General features: G+C 38.3%; 1 protein-coding gene across 8 annotated transcripts in view; it reads left to right on the forward strand.

Annotated features, from left to right (window-relative positions):
* The window catches only part of Phf3 (PHD finger protein 3), a 74,512-nt gene that overhangs the window by 46,957 nt on the left and 8,739 nt on the right, over positions 1-18,816 (forward strand). For all 8 annotated transcript variants that reach the window (XM_075980551.1, XM_075980549.1, XM_075980548.1 and 5 more), the window contains 8 exons: positions 1,728-1,911; positions 9,661-9,805; positions 9,886-10,042; positions 13,258-13,374; positions 14,835-14,966; positions 15,717-15,849; positions 16,774-16,969; positions 17,843-17,990. In XM_075980551.1, the coding sequence (XP_075836666.1) occupies positions 1,728-1,911; positions 9,661-9,805; positions 9,886-10,042; positions 13,258-13,374; positions 14,835-14,966; positions 15,717-15,849; positions 16,774-16,969; positions 17,843-17,990 (1,212 nt within the window). The remainder of the gene's footprint in view (positions 1-1,727; positions 1,912-9,660; positions 9,806-9,885; positions 10,043-13,257; positions 13,375-14,834; positions 14,967-15,716; positions 15,850-16,773; positions 16,970-17,842; positions 17,991-18,816) is intronic.

The following is an 18,816-nucleotide window of genomic DNA, read 5'->3' on the forward strand; positions in this document are numbered from 1 at the left end:
CTCTGAAAACTTCTGTATGTTATTGGTTTTTTTATAAAGATTTATTTATTTATTTATTTATTTATTTATTTATTTATTTATTTATTTATTATGTATATAATATTCTCAGTACTCTGCCTGCAGGCCAGAAAGGGCACCAGATCTCATTATAGATGGTTATAAACCACCATGTGGTTGCTGGGAATTGAACTCAGGACCTTTGGAAGAGCAGGCGGTGCTCTTAACCACTGAGCCATCTCTCCAGCCCCCATGTTATTGTTATTTAACAACTGTTGGTTTTTGTGTACAGTTTCTTGTCTATCTGGAAATATATCTTACTATATTGTCTTTTTGTCTTTCTTACTTGAAAAGACGTTATAGAACATTAAGATTGTTAATGTTTTCAGAAATTCTAGAAGTTGGTCTGAATTTATAGATGTGTGCTGCATTCTGCCCGTCTTTGCGCAGTTTTCTTTTTGATGGTGAACTCTATTCTTTGTCCACCCTTTTTGTTTTATTTTAAAATTTTTTAATCTCTGTAGTCCTGGCTGTCCTAGAACTTGTAAATCAGGCTGGCCTCAAACTCACAGATCTGCCTGCCTCTGTTCCCAAGTACTGTTATTAAAGACATGTTCTGCCACACGTGGCTGATGGTGAACTCTTGAATCTTTGTATCAGTCTGGTAATTTACAGTGTCTGCTTTTCACATCACCAGATTTCTATGTTGAACTATTTGTTGTATTTTTTGTTGTGTGCTAGGAATGTTATTACCAGACCTGTGACAGTAAAACATGTTACTGGGGCTAGGGAGATGGCTCAGCAATTAAGAGCACTGGCTGTCTTGGTAGAGGAGCCAGGTATAATTCCTAGTGTCCACATGGTGGCTCAGTGTCTGCAGCTCCAGAGCTGTGGGCTCTGACATCTCTTCAAGCCTCCACAGGCATGGTGCATGCATGTGGTGCACTTACATACACGGCAAAGCATAAGTAAAAATTTTGAGGATTCCTACATTAAAGAAAACATCATGTTTCACATTTGGTATTTTATTTATCTGTACATGGTTATTCTCCCTGTTTTTCAAGATTAGTGTAATGTAATTAATTTATCTGAGAAGCCTTTTTTCACTAGTAATTATTTGTACCTTTAAATTTAGGAACCAAGTAGCAAGGACACTGATGGTACCCAGGGAGTAAAAATGGCTTATTGACATAGTGTGAACTGATTCTTTAGAAGTACTGACAAATGCAGATGCTCAGTGTCTGCATTCTCCACAGTCACTGCCTTCATTTTACAGCGAACTGAGGACCTTACCACCTGATCTGTTTTGTCCTCCTTTATAGGATGTTATGTGTTTTGTGCAAAGTAGGTGCTTAAGAAATAGATTTTGAATGAAAGAATGACTTTTTTTTTTTTTTTTTTTTTGGTTTTTCGAGACACGGTTTCTCTATGTAACAGTTCTGATTGTCCTGGAACTTTGTAGACCAGGCTGGCCTTGAACTCACTGAGATGTGCCTGCCTTTGCCTCTCAAGTGCGGGGATTAAAGGCGTATGCTACCCCTGCCTAGCGAACCATTCATTTTTTATTCAGTTTATTTTTGTGTGTCTTAAGACAGTTTAGATGTTTGATGACTGAAAATTGTTTCCTCTCTACAGCTTGTGTGTTAGATTTAGTTTCTTTCACTTATATATTATTGAGGTTTCTCTTATGTGGTAGTTTTCATTTTAATGAAATAAATCCCATTTTCCAGGAGGCTGGTGAGGGAAAATCTTCATCTGACAGTAGAGATAATGAAATTAAAAAATGGCAGCTAGCTCCTCTTCGGAAGTTGGGACAACCAGTTTTACCTCGGAGATCATCAGATGAAAAAAGTGAAAAAATACACAAAGAATCTACAACTGTTACTTGCACAGTAGAAAAAGCATCAAAATCAGGTAATACTAAGAATTATGTACCATATATTTAGTTTATTTCATAGGTTAGTGTATCATGGACTTTTTTTTCAATGAACATTTTAATGACAGTTAATGACAGCTCACAACTATCTGTAACTTTAGTTCTAGGGGATTTAACACTCTCATACCAATGTACTTAAAAAATAGATAATAAAGTAAAATATTTTTGCCAGCGGTGATGCCACATGCCTTTCATCCCAGCACTCGAGAGGCAGGTGCATCTCTTGACTTCCAAGCCAGCCTGGTCTACAGTGACTTGCAGGAGAGCCAGGGCTACACAGAGAAACCCTGTCTCAAAAATAAAATAAAAAATAAATTGACTATATTTGTAATGAAAAACATTGCCCCAAATTTAGGGGATACTAGTGAAGCTAGAAGACCTTAGCCCCATCTTCCTGGCCTTTTAAGTATTAGTGGAAGGAGACAGACAATAAACTGACAAGTAAGAAAACGGTATCAGAAGCTTTAAGAAAAAGCGTGGAAATGAGATACAGAGTCCCAGTTGCGGGGAGAGAGCCGGGGGGACTGATTTAGGAGGGAGATAACTTGTGAAATTTGGAGAGTATAAGACACTGAAAGAGATATACAAGGTCAGGAGCAGTATATGTAGACTTAGGAATAGGCTAGCACTAGAAGGCAAGTTCAAGGAAATTATGGAAGATGGTTCAGTTTATTTTCAATATGTGTGAAACCTTTGGATTTTGTGCTTGGGAGTAATAGATGACCTTAATAGTTTGGGTCTGTAGGCCGGTAGGAAGGGAGGAGTACACTCATAGCAGCATCCTGTAAAAGAAATGACAGTGGCTTGTTGCACAGGTACAGCAGACATAGTGAAAATGTTCAAGTTGAGATGACTTTTACAGTAAGTTAACAACAGAACTTGACAGGGGATTAGTTACAGGCAGATGAAGGAAGTGGGGATGATTGGATAGAATTTTAGTTTTCATTTAATGAGATGAGAAAGAAAAGGACTTGGAGGAATATTTAAAAATTACTGCTTTAATCATTATAACTTTGAACACTTATTAGATATCTAGAGCTATTGTATGAATTGTGAACACATCCATCCATAGCTATTATTTAAAATCAAAGATTTAATAAAAAACAGCTGTAGAAATTTCCACAATGGACAGGCTGTATATAGTCAGGGTTTTCCCGTCCCACAGCCGTTCTCAAGTAAACATGCTGAGACTTAGATTAATTATAAATGCTTGACCAGTAACTCAGACTTATTACATATACATCTGCATTAATACTGTTATGCTCAAGTTTCTTGTCCCCAATGAATTCATGGAGCCGGATTTCTGATGCAAATTACATGAGGGTTTTTTAATAATATTCAAGCTTAAGTTTGGACCAACACCTTTCCAGCACTTCAGCATGGGGTGGGAAGAGAAAGTGTGGCAGGGAGCCTTGGGAGCATAGAACTTTTAAAGGGGAAACACCGTAATCAGGGAGTTTACATCCTGTCGTCTTGGAATTAGGTAAGAAGGACATAGGATAAAATAGTTCTGATACCATTTGCCAGTTTTTGGGCAAAAACCTAACAAAGAGCCATAAATTACTGACAAGGTATCTTCAAGGATAGGATGCCTCCTAGGAACATCTAGCCCTCATTAAATTTTATGATCCTGCTCCCTATCTTCTTAATTGACCAATTTTTAGGGTATCTGTTCAGATTTCTGCTGTCGCAGCACATTTCTGGAGCTGAGATCTGCTCATCCCCAGCTCGTTATGTGGCTTAAGATGAAGCCTCTTCTTTAAAATGGAGTTTGCAAAGTCAGATCCTCACAAGACAAGTATATACTGTGCATTGTACATAAGTCAGCCAAAGATGAATTTTTTGTTATGTGTTTGAGCAGTAAAATATGTAATCATATATCTTGTAGTTCTTTTAGGTTTATATCTTTATGTTTGTAGCCTGGATTTTCAGGGGTTCTTTCTCCATCAAACCAGATTTTCTTTAGCCAAGAATGAATCCAGAGCTTCTCAATTTCTATGGAAATAAAAGCATAACCTCTCCTCCAAAGAAACATACCTTTTTACTTAACATTTGAAGTCAAGATATTTTGAAAATATATAGGTTGGTTTAATCTATCAGCTTTCACCCAGTGTCCCTTACCAACCATTGCTTCTTTCTCAGCAGTCAGAAAATTCAAAGACAATACAGTAACATATGGTATCCAGACTCTGTGTTCTTTCTTTACATGGCTTTTTAAAATATTACTTCCTTATTAAAGACTTCATTATTTTAATACTGTAGTTTTTAATTTAATGTGTTATATACTTTTTCTCTTCTCTCTCAAGCCTTTGTACATTTTAAAACACATTATAACCCATTTAGAGGCTTTTTCCATCTGAATCTGCCTTTACTGTGTATCTGTAATCCCTTTCTGTCTGCATGAGCAAAGCTCCAAACCTGCAGCATTCTGGAGGACCTTGCACTGGCAACTTTTTAGGCAGCTGCTGGGAGAAGCCCCTGGTGGCCCTTTTGTGAGATTTGGGAACCGGTATGCTGCTTAGCTCATGACAGTTGGCAGCTGGCTCCATCTCGCAACAACTGTTGGGAGATGATTTGCACTGCGGCTAGCATGAGACTGTGAGACTAGAAGCTGCATTTGTCTCTGTTTCTCTGCGTTTAGAACGTTTTTAAAAAATGCTTTTCAGGTTTTATGTGGAAATTCTTCCCGAATATTTGGGCACCATTTTTAGGCAAAGTTTTTTTGTCCTGCAGCTGCTCTCAAATAAACATACTGAGGCTTATATTAATTATAAATGCTCAGCCAGTAGCTCAAGCTTATTACTAACTAGCTCTTAACATTTTAAGTTAACCCGTATTTGGTATTACATCCTGCCATGTCGTGGTATCTATTAGCATGGCACATTCATCTCCTGCTCTCTCTGCTTCTGATGGGAGACTTCAGACTCTGCCCTTCTTCCAACATTCTCGTAGTCTGACTCCTACCAAACCTCATTCTGTTCATCTATTGGCCAATCAGCTTGCTTATTAAACCACTCACAGCAACATATATTCACACAGTATAAAGGAATATTCCACAGCAAGGTAGAAGCAGAGCCTGTAAAATAACCAGCTTTTTTTTTAAAAAAAAAAAACGGGAATATGAAAAGATCTAGCAAGGGTAATTTGAGAGGTGGAGGCCTTTGAGATGGGGAGAAGTGTAATGCGGTGCTGCAAAGCTAGAAGGGAAATGATAAACTGTCAGGTGCTGCCTGGGTATCTCAGCAGCTGAAATACAATATTAAACAAACCTCTTAGCAAAATAGGTCACTGGTGACCTTGACAAAAATGCTTTTAGAGAGCAGTCAGATAGAAACAATTGTAGCATAATTATGTCAGTATATGATGGAGAAACCAGAGGGATTCATTACAGTAACTCATAGGAGTAGGAAAGTAGTGGTAGGTAGAGGTGGCTGTCAGGTTAAGGAATTGTACTTGAGATACTGGCATACTTTTATTTTCTAATCTAAGTTCTTGATGCCTTGTTGAAAATTAGTTGTTTGTTTGCAAATATGGTGACTTATTCTGTGTTCTGTTTTGTTCTATTGCTTTGTGCATTTTTTTAAAATGCCAGTAGTGTGCTGTTTAGACTCATAAATATTGTAGTGATTTCAGCTTTTCAGCTCAGGACTGTAAAATCTTTTGTCATTCACTAAAAATTTTAGAAGTGTCTTTTCTATTTTTGTGGTGAGAAAGAATGTCTTTGTTGTTTTGATAGGAATTACATTGACCATAGATTGCTTTGGATAGAATAAATTTTTTTTTAAAAAAAAAGAAACTATCTTTTTTTCATTATAAGTTCCCACTCCCTCCCCTCCTCCAATTCCCTCCACTTAACCCCTACACCCCACCCCGTATCCACTCCTGAGAGAGGATAGGGCACGTTGTTTTAGGGAAGGTCCGAGGCCCTCCCTACTGTATCTGTGCTGAGCAAGGTATCCATCCAAAGAGAATAGTTTCCCAAAAAGCCAGTACAAGCAGTAGGGATAAATCCTGGTGCCACTGCCCATGACCCCTCAGTCTGCCCCAGCCATGCAACTGACAAAAATTCCCAGGAATCCACAAGGATGACCCCAGCTAAGACTCTAAGCAATAGAGGAGAGCGTGCCTGAACTGGCCTCGCCTTGTAGTCAGATTGACGAATATCTTAAATACCACCATAGAATCTTCATCCAGCAACTGATAGAAACTAGGCAGAGACCTGCAGTCGAGCACTGGGCTGAGCTCCCAAAGTCCAGTTGAAGAGTGGGAGGAGTAAGAATATGAGCAAAGAGGTCAAGACTATGATGGGTACACCCACTGAAAGTCTACACGAACTTTTTTTAAAAAGATTTATTATGTATGCAGTGTTCTGCCTGCATGTGTCCCTGTGTGCCAGAAGAGGGCACCAGATCTCATTACAGGTGGTTGTGAGCCACCATGTGGTTGTGAACTCAGGACCTCTGGAAGAGCTCTTACCCACTAAGCCATCTCTCCAACCCTAGAATGAACATTTTAATGGTATTTTTCAGCTTGTAACAAGGAATAACTTTCTCTGTATTTTAATTTCTTTTATCATGGTTTTAAAATTTGACTTAGATAAATTTATTCCCAGGTATTTTATTTTGTTACGGCTGTTAGCAGTGAAGTTAATTTTCTATTTCTCAGTAATTTTGTTATTGATATATATTCTTAAAATTACTGAGTTGTTGTTGTTTGTGTTACTTTATGGAGTATTTGTTTTCATATATATGACATCATGTCTTCCTGCAAGAGAAATAATTTGACCTCCCCTTTTCCTATTTAGATGTCTTTTATTTAGTTCTTTTGTCTTACTCCTCTGGCCTCAAATCTGAAGCTTTTTTGCTTATCCTGTTTTCAAAAAGATTTCAGTTTAGGGATGTTCAGTCAGTAGTTGTAGAGAATATTGGCTGCAGTAAGAGAAAACAAACTGATGTAAGTAGAGTGACTCCATGATAAAAAAAAAAAGTATTAGCTGAGATTCTGTTTCTCAATAAAATGTGAAATAAGCAAATAAAACTGGAAGATAAGGGAGTGTTTTGTTAAGAGAAGGGAAAGAATGAAATGTCTCAAATGGGGTATCAGAGTTCCTGGGAAGATAGGATCAGTAGATGAGGGCATTGTCCAGCAGGAGAGTAAGTGCTAAGCATACAAGGAGCAGTGGTGATGTACTATTTAATTTGATTTTTATTGAAAATGGGGTTATGAAGATAATAAAAATGATAGAATTAAATGGTTTTCAGAATAGTAGATATGTGAAAAATATCATTAATCATCTAGGAAGTTCAAATCAGAACTATAGTAGGATATCAGTTTATCTCTTTTAGGAATGGCTATTATGGGAAGGACTGAAGAGAAATGGTACTGTCAAAGTGTCTGCCAGCTGATGCATTATATACATAGAGTTGAAGTCTACTCTTTTTTTCTTTTCTTTTGGTTTTTCCTCACGGGATTTCTGGGTATCCTTGATTGTCCTGGAACTCACTCTATAGACCAAGCTGTCCTCAATAGAGATCCACCTGCCTCTGCCTCCCGAGTGCTGGAATTAACGGCCTGTGGCAAGTCTACTTTTTATTATATGTAGAGTATGAAATGCTGGTTTTATAGAAGCTGAGAGTAGATGGGCAGTTTTGTCAGCTGAGAGTCACCAGAGGTTGGAGAGAGTTGGATAGGGAAATTTATGCAATGGCTAAGTTACAAGCAAGAGATTCTGGTATAGTATTGGTGGTTGCAGATAGTAATGATTTATGTTTCAGAAGGAGTTTAAGTGTGTTCACCATGCATGGAAGTAATAAGTGATGATATAAATTTAAGGTAACTTATGCATTGCATGGTATAATTAGTAAGTACAGTTTTTAATGTATATAATTTCATTCTTTTTAAAATTCACTAAAGTTTTTCATTTATTTTGCATCCCCCTTGCAGTTTCCCCTCCCTCCTCTCTTCTTGTTCCTTTCCCCTCTCTACTCCCTCCCTCCATCTACTCCTCCTCCATCTCCTTTCAGAAAGGGACAGACCTCCCATGGGTGGCAACAAAGCCAAAGCATAGAACATCAAGTTGAGGCAGGACCAAGCTCCTCCTCCTGTATCAAGGCTGGGTGAAGCAACCAGCATGGAGAATAGGTTTCTAAAAGCCAACTCAAGTGCAGGGGACAGTGGGCAGGTCCTGATCCCACTGCTAGGAACCCCACAAACAGACCAAGCTATATAGCTGTTAGTCCCATGCAGAGGGCCTAGGTCTCATGCAGTCTCCCTAGCTGTTGGACTGGTCCAGAGTCTATAAGATCCCCCTAGCTTGAGGGTCACCTGTCCTCAGCAAGACTTGTGGAGCTCAGCCCAATGCTTGGCTGTGGATCTCTGCATCTGCTTCTATACTGGATGAAGGCTCTCTGATGACAATTAGGGTAGTCACCAATGTGATTACAGGAGAAGGAGAGTTCAGGCACCCTCTCCACTATTGCTAGGAGTCTTAGCTGAATTCATATTTGTAGATTCCTGGGAGTTTCCCTGGCACCAGGTTTCTTGCTAACCCGAACTGCCCCCCCCCCCCATCAATCAAGACTCTTTAATTTCTTTCCTCCTCCATCCCACCCTCACCCTGCCCAACCTGATCCTTCATTTTCCCATTCTCCCTACCCCCGTCAAATTTATTCTTAAAGATGTACTTTTTGTTGTTTTTTTTTAATATTTATTTATTATGTATACAATATTCTGTCTGTGTGTATGCCTGCACACCAGAAGGCACCAGATCTCATTACAGATGGTTGTGAGCCACCATGTGGTTGCCGGGAATTGAACTCAGGACAAAGATGTACTTTTATTTTTAATGGTGTGTATGTGTGTATATCACTGTATGGCTATGTACATGTAAGTGCAGGTGCCTGTGGAGGCCGGATGTGCTGGATCCCCCAGAGCCAGAGTTATAGGTGATCATGAGTAGCCTGGCATGGTGCATCCTAGAAGAGCACATGCTCTTAATCAGTGAGCCGTCTTTCAATCCACCTGAAATAATTTTTCTGAATGCTAGCAAATAGAAATGAAAAGAATTTCAGAATTTTTGAGCTGAGAAGATTCTAGAATAAATCAGCTGATGTCAAAGTAGTAGGTTGACATTGAAAATTTGAAAATGTGGAGAATTAATAATGGAAGAAAGAAAACCAGTGGAGTAGATTAGTATTCAGTTAATGTCAAACAAGGTGAAAAGCGCAGTCAGTTCTATTAATGAAGACATCACATTATTAGTTTACCTAATAAATTTGGGTCAGATTTCCTAAGTAGCCTCTTTTTTTTTTTTTTTTTTGAGATAGTTTTCACTGTAGCTTTTGAGCCTTTCCTGGAACTAGCTCTTGTAGAGGCTGGCCTCGAACTCACAGAGATCCTCCTGCCTCTGCCTCCCAAGTGGTGGGATTAAAGGCGTGCGCCACCACTGCCTTGGCTTCCTAAGTACCTTTTTAAAAGTGCAGTAGAATATGAAGAGTAACTGTCTTTGAAATCCTTATTTAAATGGGGTCAAGACTGCATACACTTCATGGCTTTAGGGCTACTTTTTAAAAGAACACTGGACATTTTAATTATCACTTTAACACCAGGACGTTTGATGTTATTGCTAAGTAGTGAATTAGTCTGCTTTGATTTAAACTTAAATCATTCATTATAAAAGAAAGTGCCTTTTAAAATAGTTTAATGAGTTTAGATCCTTTAAAAATTAGGTACACATGAGAAGCAAGAGATGAAAAAGAGGAAAGTTGAAAAAGGAGGACCTCATGTGCACCCCCCTGCTGCTGCTTCCAAACCCTCTGCAGATCAAATCAGACAGAGCGTCCGGCATTCTCTTAAAGATATTCTTATGAAAAGGTAATATATTGTTATTATAATAGGGTTGAATGACTGTTATTCCATGTATTTGAAAATAATTGAATTATTTTAATTTTAAGACTTACAGACTCAAATTTGAAGGTCCCAGAGGAAAAGGCAGCAAAGGTTGCCACAAAAATTGAAAAAGAGCTTTTCTCTTTTTTTCGAGACACAGATTCCAAGTATAAGAATAAATACAGAAGCTTGATGTTCAATCTAAAAGATCCTAAAAACAATGTAAGTAGCTTGTTTTGCCTCTAAATTTTCGTAAATTTAATTTTGTAAGTTGTGCATGTGTATGGGGGGCATGTGTGTACTTTTGGCTCTTTTGTCAGAGGACAACTTTGAGGAGTCAGTTCTCTCTACAGTGAGTTCAGAGAATTGAACTTAGCTCCACAAACTTGGTAACAACACCTTTACACACTGAGCCATCCCCCTAGTCTTATAAATATCTATGCTTGCAGCTTTCCTGAATAGGGATCCAATATAATGTAATATAATACAATATAACTCTTCAATTTATTATTTGGAATGAGACTGTCTCAGATATGCCCTGCAAGAGGTTCGTCGCCTGAGTGCATCCCGAATAGCTGTGGGTGTGATCCAGCACATTTGTAGATGACAGGGTGTCATATGGTGAAAATGCTCAGCACCTTTGGGGAGCTCACACAATACTCTCTGCTGCTTGGTTTATTTGTTTGTGGAGCTAGTGACTGCACTCGGCCTCTTGTCATAAAGGTTGTCCCCTCAGCTGACCTACCGCATTTCCTCACTGTCTTACACCATGGCCACAGCAACTCTGATAAAGGAAAACATTGAATTGGGTGGTTTACAGTTTAGAGGTTCAGTCCATTATCATCATGGAGTGCCATGGCATTCAGACAGACATGGTGCTAGAGAAGGAGCTGAGAACTCCACGTCTTTGATCCACAGGCAACAGGAAGTGAACTGAGACACTGCGTGTGACTTGAGCATATTTGAGACCTCAAAGCCCACCCCCCACAGTGACACACTTCCTCCAGTAAGACCACACTTACTTCAACAAGTCACACTAATAATGCCACCCCCTCTGAGAATATGGTGGCCAATTGCATTTAAACCATCGCACTCACTAAAGGCACCTAAGTTTTCACTGGCCAGAAAAGGGAACGCCGTCTTGAATTAGATGTAGCTGAGGATGACTTTAAACTTCTCTTCCTTCTGTCTCCAGCTCTTGAGTGCCAGGATTACACATTGCTCACCTTACCATGTTTATGGGCTCAGATCCAGAGCTGCACTCAAGGTGGGCAAGCACTTCGCCACCTGAGCTGCATATGTACCCCAGAACATAACATTTTAATAGGGTCTTGTGCTACTAATTTGTGAATCCTATACGTTAGTGATTGTGAGTCTGTTGAACCGTATGTCTAGATTTATATGCATTTTCTTTCCTTTATTGTCTTGCATAATTCTGTTGAATAAAAAATTAATTCTTCAGTATTCTTGAAAATCTGTTAAGCCTAAGCTCTTTGGGTTTTTGAGACGGGGTTTCTCTGTCTTAACAGTCCTGGCTGTCCTGGAAATCACTTTGTAGACCAGGCTAGCCTCGAACTCACCAAGATCTTCCTGCCTCTGTCTCCCAAGTGCTCGGATTAAAGGTATGCACCACCACTACCCGGCAAGCCTAAGCATTTCTCACTAAAATCCCAAGTCACATTTAGTTACAAACTTAAAACAAAAATCTATGCATGATGGCACATGTTTGACTTTACAGCTGCCTAGGGAATCAAAGGCAGAAAGTTCACTTAAGCTGTGAGTTCCTGAACAACTTGCAATACCCCCTTTCCCTGAGAAAAGTATTTGAAATAATTTTACCAAATGAAATAGAATTTTTTAAAAAATATGTTTTTAAATGTGGCATAAACATTATTGATCTCTTAATTTTCTTTTGGGATTTATTTGAGACTTAGCAAAAGTCTTAAAGCTCTGTGTATGTGTGTTTTATATGTGTGTATATATGTGTATTTGTATGTGTTTATACACAGAAAGTTCTGTGCTGTGTGCACTAAGCAAAAGTTAGGTAGTGAACACTTTCAGAGTTCAAAGTATAAATAAGATTGATTATTTTGTGTATTAGATTTACATAGAGCCATTGAAAATTTTGGGCTAAAGATGACTCTAGGTTATGGAATTAAACTAAATCTGTTAGTGTAAGAGCTTTCACATCAGTTATGTAAGTTTGCATAGTAATGTTTGTTGCAACATAGTCATCCCTTAATACTCGTGAATTTCTGCATCTGTTTTCCACCATCAGCAGAACAGGTACTGAACATATATAGGCTTATTTTTCTAGTTGTTATTTCCTGTGTAATATGTGTAACAACTCTGTACACTGCTCTTAGCATTGTATTAGATATTATAAGTAAATAATATATATATAGTTTATACTTATGTGACACTTAACAATGCTGATGCAGTATAAAAGGATCATCATTAGGTGATTTTGCTATTGTGTATACATCGGAATGTATTTGCATAGACTAAGGCAGCTAAGTCATCTTATCTGTCACTAAGCATTAAAATTGTATATTATTATTTGGATAGACTATTGTAGACTGAAGTGTTAGGTCACACACAACTATATATGGAATCACTTATGTAGGCTAGATGCAAATAGTAGTATATCATCATTGGCAGTTTAAACATCTGAGGATTTGGTATTAGGCCAGTTTCTGGGACCAATCTCCCTAATGTTTATGGACAACTGTATTTGATTGAAATATTATTAAGTTACTCACACCTATTGAAGAAAATTTACGTTGTACAATCTGTCATGGACCAAGAAGTCTTGGAAATATATAATCTAGAAACTTCTCAGTAATCAAATGAAGACTGTTTTTCTTCACAGTTGGTACTTTGCTATAGTTTCCACTCAGGCCTGCCAGGATTCAAGGGTAAATGTCTTAAAAACAGAAGTTATTACAGTGATAAAAGCTGTTTTTATTCAGTGCATCACTATACAGTGGGTGATTATTATAATTCGTCCTGGGTTAGACTTAATACAGTTTTTGGACAGCTGTATGATAGTTTCATTGCACTTGTTTTTTCTTGTTAATTTTTACATGAATTTTCTTTTCTTTTTGGGGGGGGGTGGAGTGGGGTGGAGCAGAACTGTAACAGAATGTCACAGTGTAGCAAGCTGTAGCTGAGGTTGTCCTTGAACATTCCACCCTACTGCGGGCATTACAGGTGTGGACACCAATTGGCATCAAGTTGAATTTTATATAGGAAGTGTTTTACTCTTCCAGAATACAAAGCTGTTAGGCTGCGTGTACTAGGTTATATATAAATTATGAATGTTTATAAAACAGACTTAAAAGTTACTTCAAAGTTTACTTATTAGAAGTTCACACATGAAACAGCTCTTCTGTTTCTAAATGTTTGTGTCTCCTTCTCATTTTAAAATCCTGTAGATATTATTTAAAAAAGTACTAAAAGGAGAAGTAACCCCTGATCATCTTATAAGAATGAGTCCAGAAGAACTAGCCTCTAAAGAGTTAGCTGCGTGGAGACGAAGGGAAAACAGACACGTAAGGACATTCATAACTCTGTGTTTGGCTTGGCTATCAAAGTCTTTGCTTTTTAACCATGGGGCAAACTTTACAAAGGTCAGTCAATACAGCGGGCAAGTAAAACAGGCTTTGTTTTGTAACACCTATTCTCTCCCATCTCTCCATTTTTCTCTTTTCCCTCCCTTCTCCTCTTTTGTCATGTTCCCCAGTTTTTCAGGGTGACCTTATATTCTGCCTAGGGTTCTCATCATCCCTCATTGTCCGCTATGTTCAGCTAGTCCGGATTTATCCCATGCTTTTTCAGACCCGGGCCAGCTGGCCTTAGTGAGTTCCCGATAGAACATCCCCATTGTCTCAGTGTGTGGGTACACCCCTCCCGGTCCTGAGTTCCTTGCTCGTGCTCCGTCTCCTTCTGCTCCTGATTTGGATCTTGAGATTTCTGTCCGGTGCTCCAATTCTTATATCCTACTGTAGGTTTTTCCTTTTCTATTGCCTTTTTTGTTCTATACATTTTCTAGTTTTTTTCTTTCATTTTTTGCTGGTCAGCGAATTATAGAATTAGAGCTTCATGGCGTCTGCCTGTCTCTGCTTTCTTCTTCCCAGAATTCTCTTTTGTCTTCCCCGCCTACCTGAGTTCCGCCCTATCAACTAGGCCAAGGCAGTTTCTTTAATAACCAATGAAAGCAACACAAATACAGAAAGGCCTCCTACACAACATGATGCTTGCTTTCATCATGGGCATTGACCCTCCTTCGTCTGTGTCAGCAGTGGTCTGAAGGTCACGAGGCCGTCATGAAGTATCCTGTTTGTACATCACTTTTTTTCCTTTATTCTTACATAATCTTGCCTCTTCTTTATTTTGAAAATAATGTTAACATCATCTTTCTCTCCGCATGTTAAATACACACTTGCCAAAGTTATGTTTTAAAATTGACTGCCCGTGCATTGGAGACCAGTTTTCCTTTTCTTGGATTTTCTGCTTGAATTTTTTTTTTTTAGTTGTTTTATTTGCTGCTATTGTGTGTATGATAAATGGGGAATGACAGTGTGCCAGGGCACCTTTATTTGCGAATGTCACAAGACAAGTTTGTGAGCGGATCGCTCCACTTGCCTTTCCATGGATTCTAGGGATCAAACTGAGGTTCTCAGGTTATTTGGTAAGAGCCTTTACCTTCTGAGCAATCTTACTGATCCTATCTGACTTTCTTATCTATATTTTACAACTAACAAACAAGGAATAGATGGACAGACCTTTGCACTCCTTACTTCTCCTTGCTCTATTTGACACCCCGCCCATACACTATCTCATATGTTAATGTGAGCCTCTCATGACTGAGACATAGAGTTGAATTCTATATTTTACAGTGTATATTTGTATTTTCTGTGAGAGAGGAGCTATAAATTTATTATGTAAAATTATTAGGTAAGTAAGTACATTATTAAAGCACATACTTATTTCTTAAAATGTTTTCTGTTAGACTATAGAGATGATTGAGAAAGAGCAAAGAGAAGTGGAAAGACGACCGATCACAAAAATAACTCATAAAGGGGAGATAGAAATTGAGAGTGATGCCCCAATGAAAGAACAGGAAGCAGCCATGGAGATACAGGTAAAGAGCAGATGTGTCCTATCTGTAGCTTAGAACATGAAGATGGGTAAGACTTGCCTTATTAAAGCAGAACATTATTTTTAAATTGTGGATTTTAAAGGAGTCTGTTTTACTGGATTGGTTATTATGAGCTTATTTTTCTCAGCAGAAAATTGTCTGCATTATAGACGCCTTTTAAAAACTTGTTGGAATCCTGAGGGTATTTGATACAGTAATTCCTTGGTGTTTTGTAAATAGTGTAATTTGAGAGTAATTGCACCTTTTCTTTAACTAGATGAAGATTTATTTTCTCTTGTATAATAAAAAATGAGAAGTAGATCAAGATGGAGACATTTTTATTTCAAATTTCCTTGTTTTCAAATACCAGTGGAAAAAATAATTTGAAGACTGATTAAAAGCTTTGAGTTGTTTTGAGATTTTGCTCGAAGTAATAAATGCTAATTCTTATTTTTACTTATTTATTGGTTTTTTGAGGCAGGATCTGTGTAATATAGCCTTGGCTGTCCCAGAACTCACTTTGTAGACCAGGCTGGCCTTGAACTCACATAGATCAGTCTGCTTGAACTCAGAGATTAGTCTGCTTCTGCCACCCAAGTGAGAGCTGGGATTAAAGATGTGTGCTACCATTCGCAGCTGTTTGGCTTCACTTTGGAAATGAAATATGTTTATGTTTATGAAATAGCAAGTTGACTTTTAAAATCAGTACCAGATTTTATTGCTAAATCTTATTTTTATTCTCACTTATGTTAGGAACCTTCAGCCAATAAGTCATTGGAGAAGCCAGAAGGATCTGAAAAACAAAAAGAGTCTGACTCCACATCTAAAGATACCACCAGTCAACACAGACAGCATCTCTTTGATCTGAACTGCAAAATATGCATAGGTTGGGAGTTTTGCCTTCTCCAGTATTACGCTCGTTGTTTAAGGGGTATTTCTGTAGTTGTCTTTGTAATTGGGGTAGGTTTTATTTTCCCAGCTTGGGTGCTGCAGCATCTACCTGCTCCTGTTCTATGAGATTAGGTCCATTTTACAAATGCAAAAGCAGGCATAGCCATGCCTTTCCATGTGCACAAAAATGTAAATTTACAGTAGCACATGGGGAGCGTTTGTTAGATGACTAGACATGCCTGTTTTCAGAATGTTCGAGTTTGTTTTTCCTTTCGTGTGCTATAGTCCCACATTTGTGTCATTTTCTAAACTACAGTGTCGTTCGTGTTGTGTAGCTTAACATTGCGCTCACGCGCTCGCTCTCTCTCTCTCTCTCTCTCTCTCTCTCTCTCTCTCTCTCGACAGTGTTTCCGTGGGTAACAGTCCTGGCTGTCCTGGAAGTTGCTTTGTAGACCGGGTTGGCCTCAAACTCAGAAAGATCCTCCTGCCTCTATTTCCCTAGTGCTGGGATGAAAGGCATGTGCCTCTATGCTTGATTAGTTAACATTGTTTTGCTGATTTTTCACATTCATAGGTGAGGACAGATATCATCAACTCCTCATTTACTTGTGATGTTTTATAAAATGGTCAAAGGGGGTGTTGGGTTAGTTCAGGTAGAACCTTCCACAGTGTGCTAGGAGTTGCATTTCGGTTAGTTTAGGTCTCTGTGGAAGAGGGAGTTGTCCTCTGGAAGAGTTCCTTATTGGTTCTGAGAATAGCTGTAATAACTTGGTGTGAGAAAACATTGCAGGTGTATATTGCCTCAGGAAATCTTTACTCAATAATTGAGCCAAAGAAACGAAATCCCTTTAGAAACTAAACTGAATGAACATTTTAAAATTTCAGATAACAAGCATATTTTGGTGTCTTGTGGCTTCAGGTCGAATGGCACCACCTGTAGATGATCTTTCTCCAAAAACCGTGAAAGTTGTTGTGGGGGGAGCTCGCAAACATTCGGACAACGAAGCAGAAAGTATAGCGGATGCCTTGTCTTCAACTACAACTATTCTGGCTTCAGAATTCTTTGAGGAAGAGAAACAGGAGTCTCCCAAATCAACGTTCTCTCCTACGCCACGGTAGCGCTCTCTCAGTCATAATTCTGTGACCGTTGCTCACTTGTCCTTTTACAAATAGAAAAGTGGCATACTTTCAGGGACTTGTGAGAAAGTATCTGTTATACTCGGGCCAAGTGAGTTAAGTGAACAGGACTCTGAAAGTTAATTTATTTTGAATGGATTTTAGATTTAAGAGACTTGAGAGTATGAAGTTACAACTTTCAAATTTTAATTATGGCTCATCATTTAAGAGCACTGACTGCTCTCCCAGAGGTCAGCTCAGAACCATCTGTACCTCTAGTTCCAAAAGGTCTGACACCCTCCTCTGGCCTCCATGGACATGCATATGGTACATATGCAAACGCTCAGACACATAAAGTAAAAAGTGACTCTTTATAGCTAAACCGGAGGCAAATGATTTAAATATGCTGGTCCCAAGAAGTACAGGATACAGCACTTGCTCTATACTTGCACAGTTTTGGATCTTAGCCTACCTCAAGCCAGCCCAGAACAGTGACTTTGTAAACCATAACTATGTGTTTGTGATTGTAAATTTATAAATTGAAAATGTAGACTTCTATGGATTGATAGCTTTTCTTTTTATTGACCTTTATTTATACTTATTTTTATTGATCATCTTGATATAAAATGCCTTTAATAACTATGTAGAAAATTGACTCATTTCTGGGCATTTTATTTACTGTACTTGTTTGTGTGTGTATGTGCTACAACACTCATGTGGAGGTTAAAGGGCAACTTGGTTTGTTAATTTTCTGTTTCCACCTTTATGTGGGTACAAGGGATTGAACCCAGGCCCTCAAGATTGGTAGCAAGTGTCTTTACCCACAGAGTCAGATGAATGACTTTGTTGCTAACTTTAGTATCCTTTTCTAGTCCAGAGATGCCTGGAACTGTTGAAGTTGAGTCTACCTTCCTGGCTCGATTGAACTTCATCTGGAAAGGTTTTATCAATATGCCAAGTGTGGCAAAGTTTGTTACCAAAGCCTACCCTGTATCTGGATCCCCTGAGTACTTGACAGAGGTACTGTGAACTTTGTTGCCTTTCCTTACTTGGGTTGTGTTTCTGAAAGCAGTAGGCAGGGAGACATACAGTTAATAATAATTTAAATTGTTAAAAGCCCATTTATTAATGATCCTTAAAACAGTTATATTAATGAAATTATTAATTCACAAATGAATTTGCATACTGGTAGAAAACTGTATCCTGAAAGTTTTAAACTTAGATACCTTACTTTTTCTAAAATGCACTTCACCGAGACAGTTAAAAACCATTGTGTCTCCATGATTATCCAAGTTTGATTTTAAGTAGAGATTTGCATAAGAGACTTCCATGTTTATGGCAAAGGTAGCCTAAGAAAAAAGTTTCTAAATTGCTGAAGAAATGGAATTCCTACACTGTTTATGTTCAGGACCGGAGTATTTGCCTGTCTGTTTATACTGGGAAGTAAAGCTTACATCTAATTGTCAGCCTCAGGAGACCACTGACTAATCAGTGCAGTGGTACCTTTGGTTGGTTGTATATCCAAAGGAACAAAATGTTAAATAATAGAAAATAAACAGTAGTAGCGTAATGCTGTAATTAGTGACCAGCTGTGACATTAAACAACTACATCAAAGGAAACAAAGTATTATGTACATTATTTTTGCTGGTTTGTTAGATTAGCTTTTTCATATATTCTTAGTCTTCTAATCATAAGCCAGTTATTTAAATAATTCATTTCAGATTTTAACAAGTCTAAATCATATGATCATTCTCTATAATGTTAAGGTGAGTTTTCTTTTGATTAGGCTGAAATTTTCCTGAGTCCATCTCCTCCTTCCCTGTCCTCCTTGTGGTTCTAGGTACC

The sequence above is a fragment of the Microtus pennsylvanicus genome, chromosome 7 (genome assembly GCF_037038515.1).
Source record: "Microtus pennsylvanicus isolate mMicPen1 chromosome 7, mMicPen1.hap1, whole genome shotgun sequence".
NCBI classification, from domain to species: Eukaryota; Metazoa; Chordata; class Mammalia; order Rodentia; family Cricetidae; genus Microtus; species Microtus pennsylvanicus.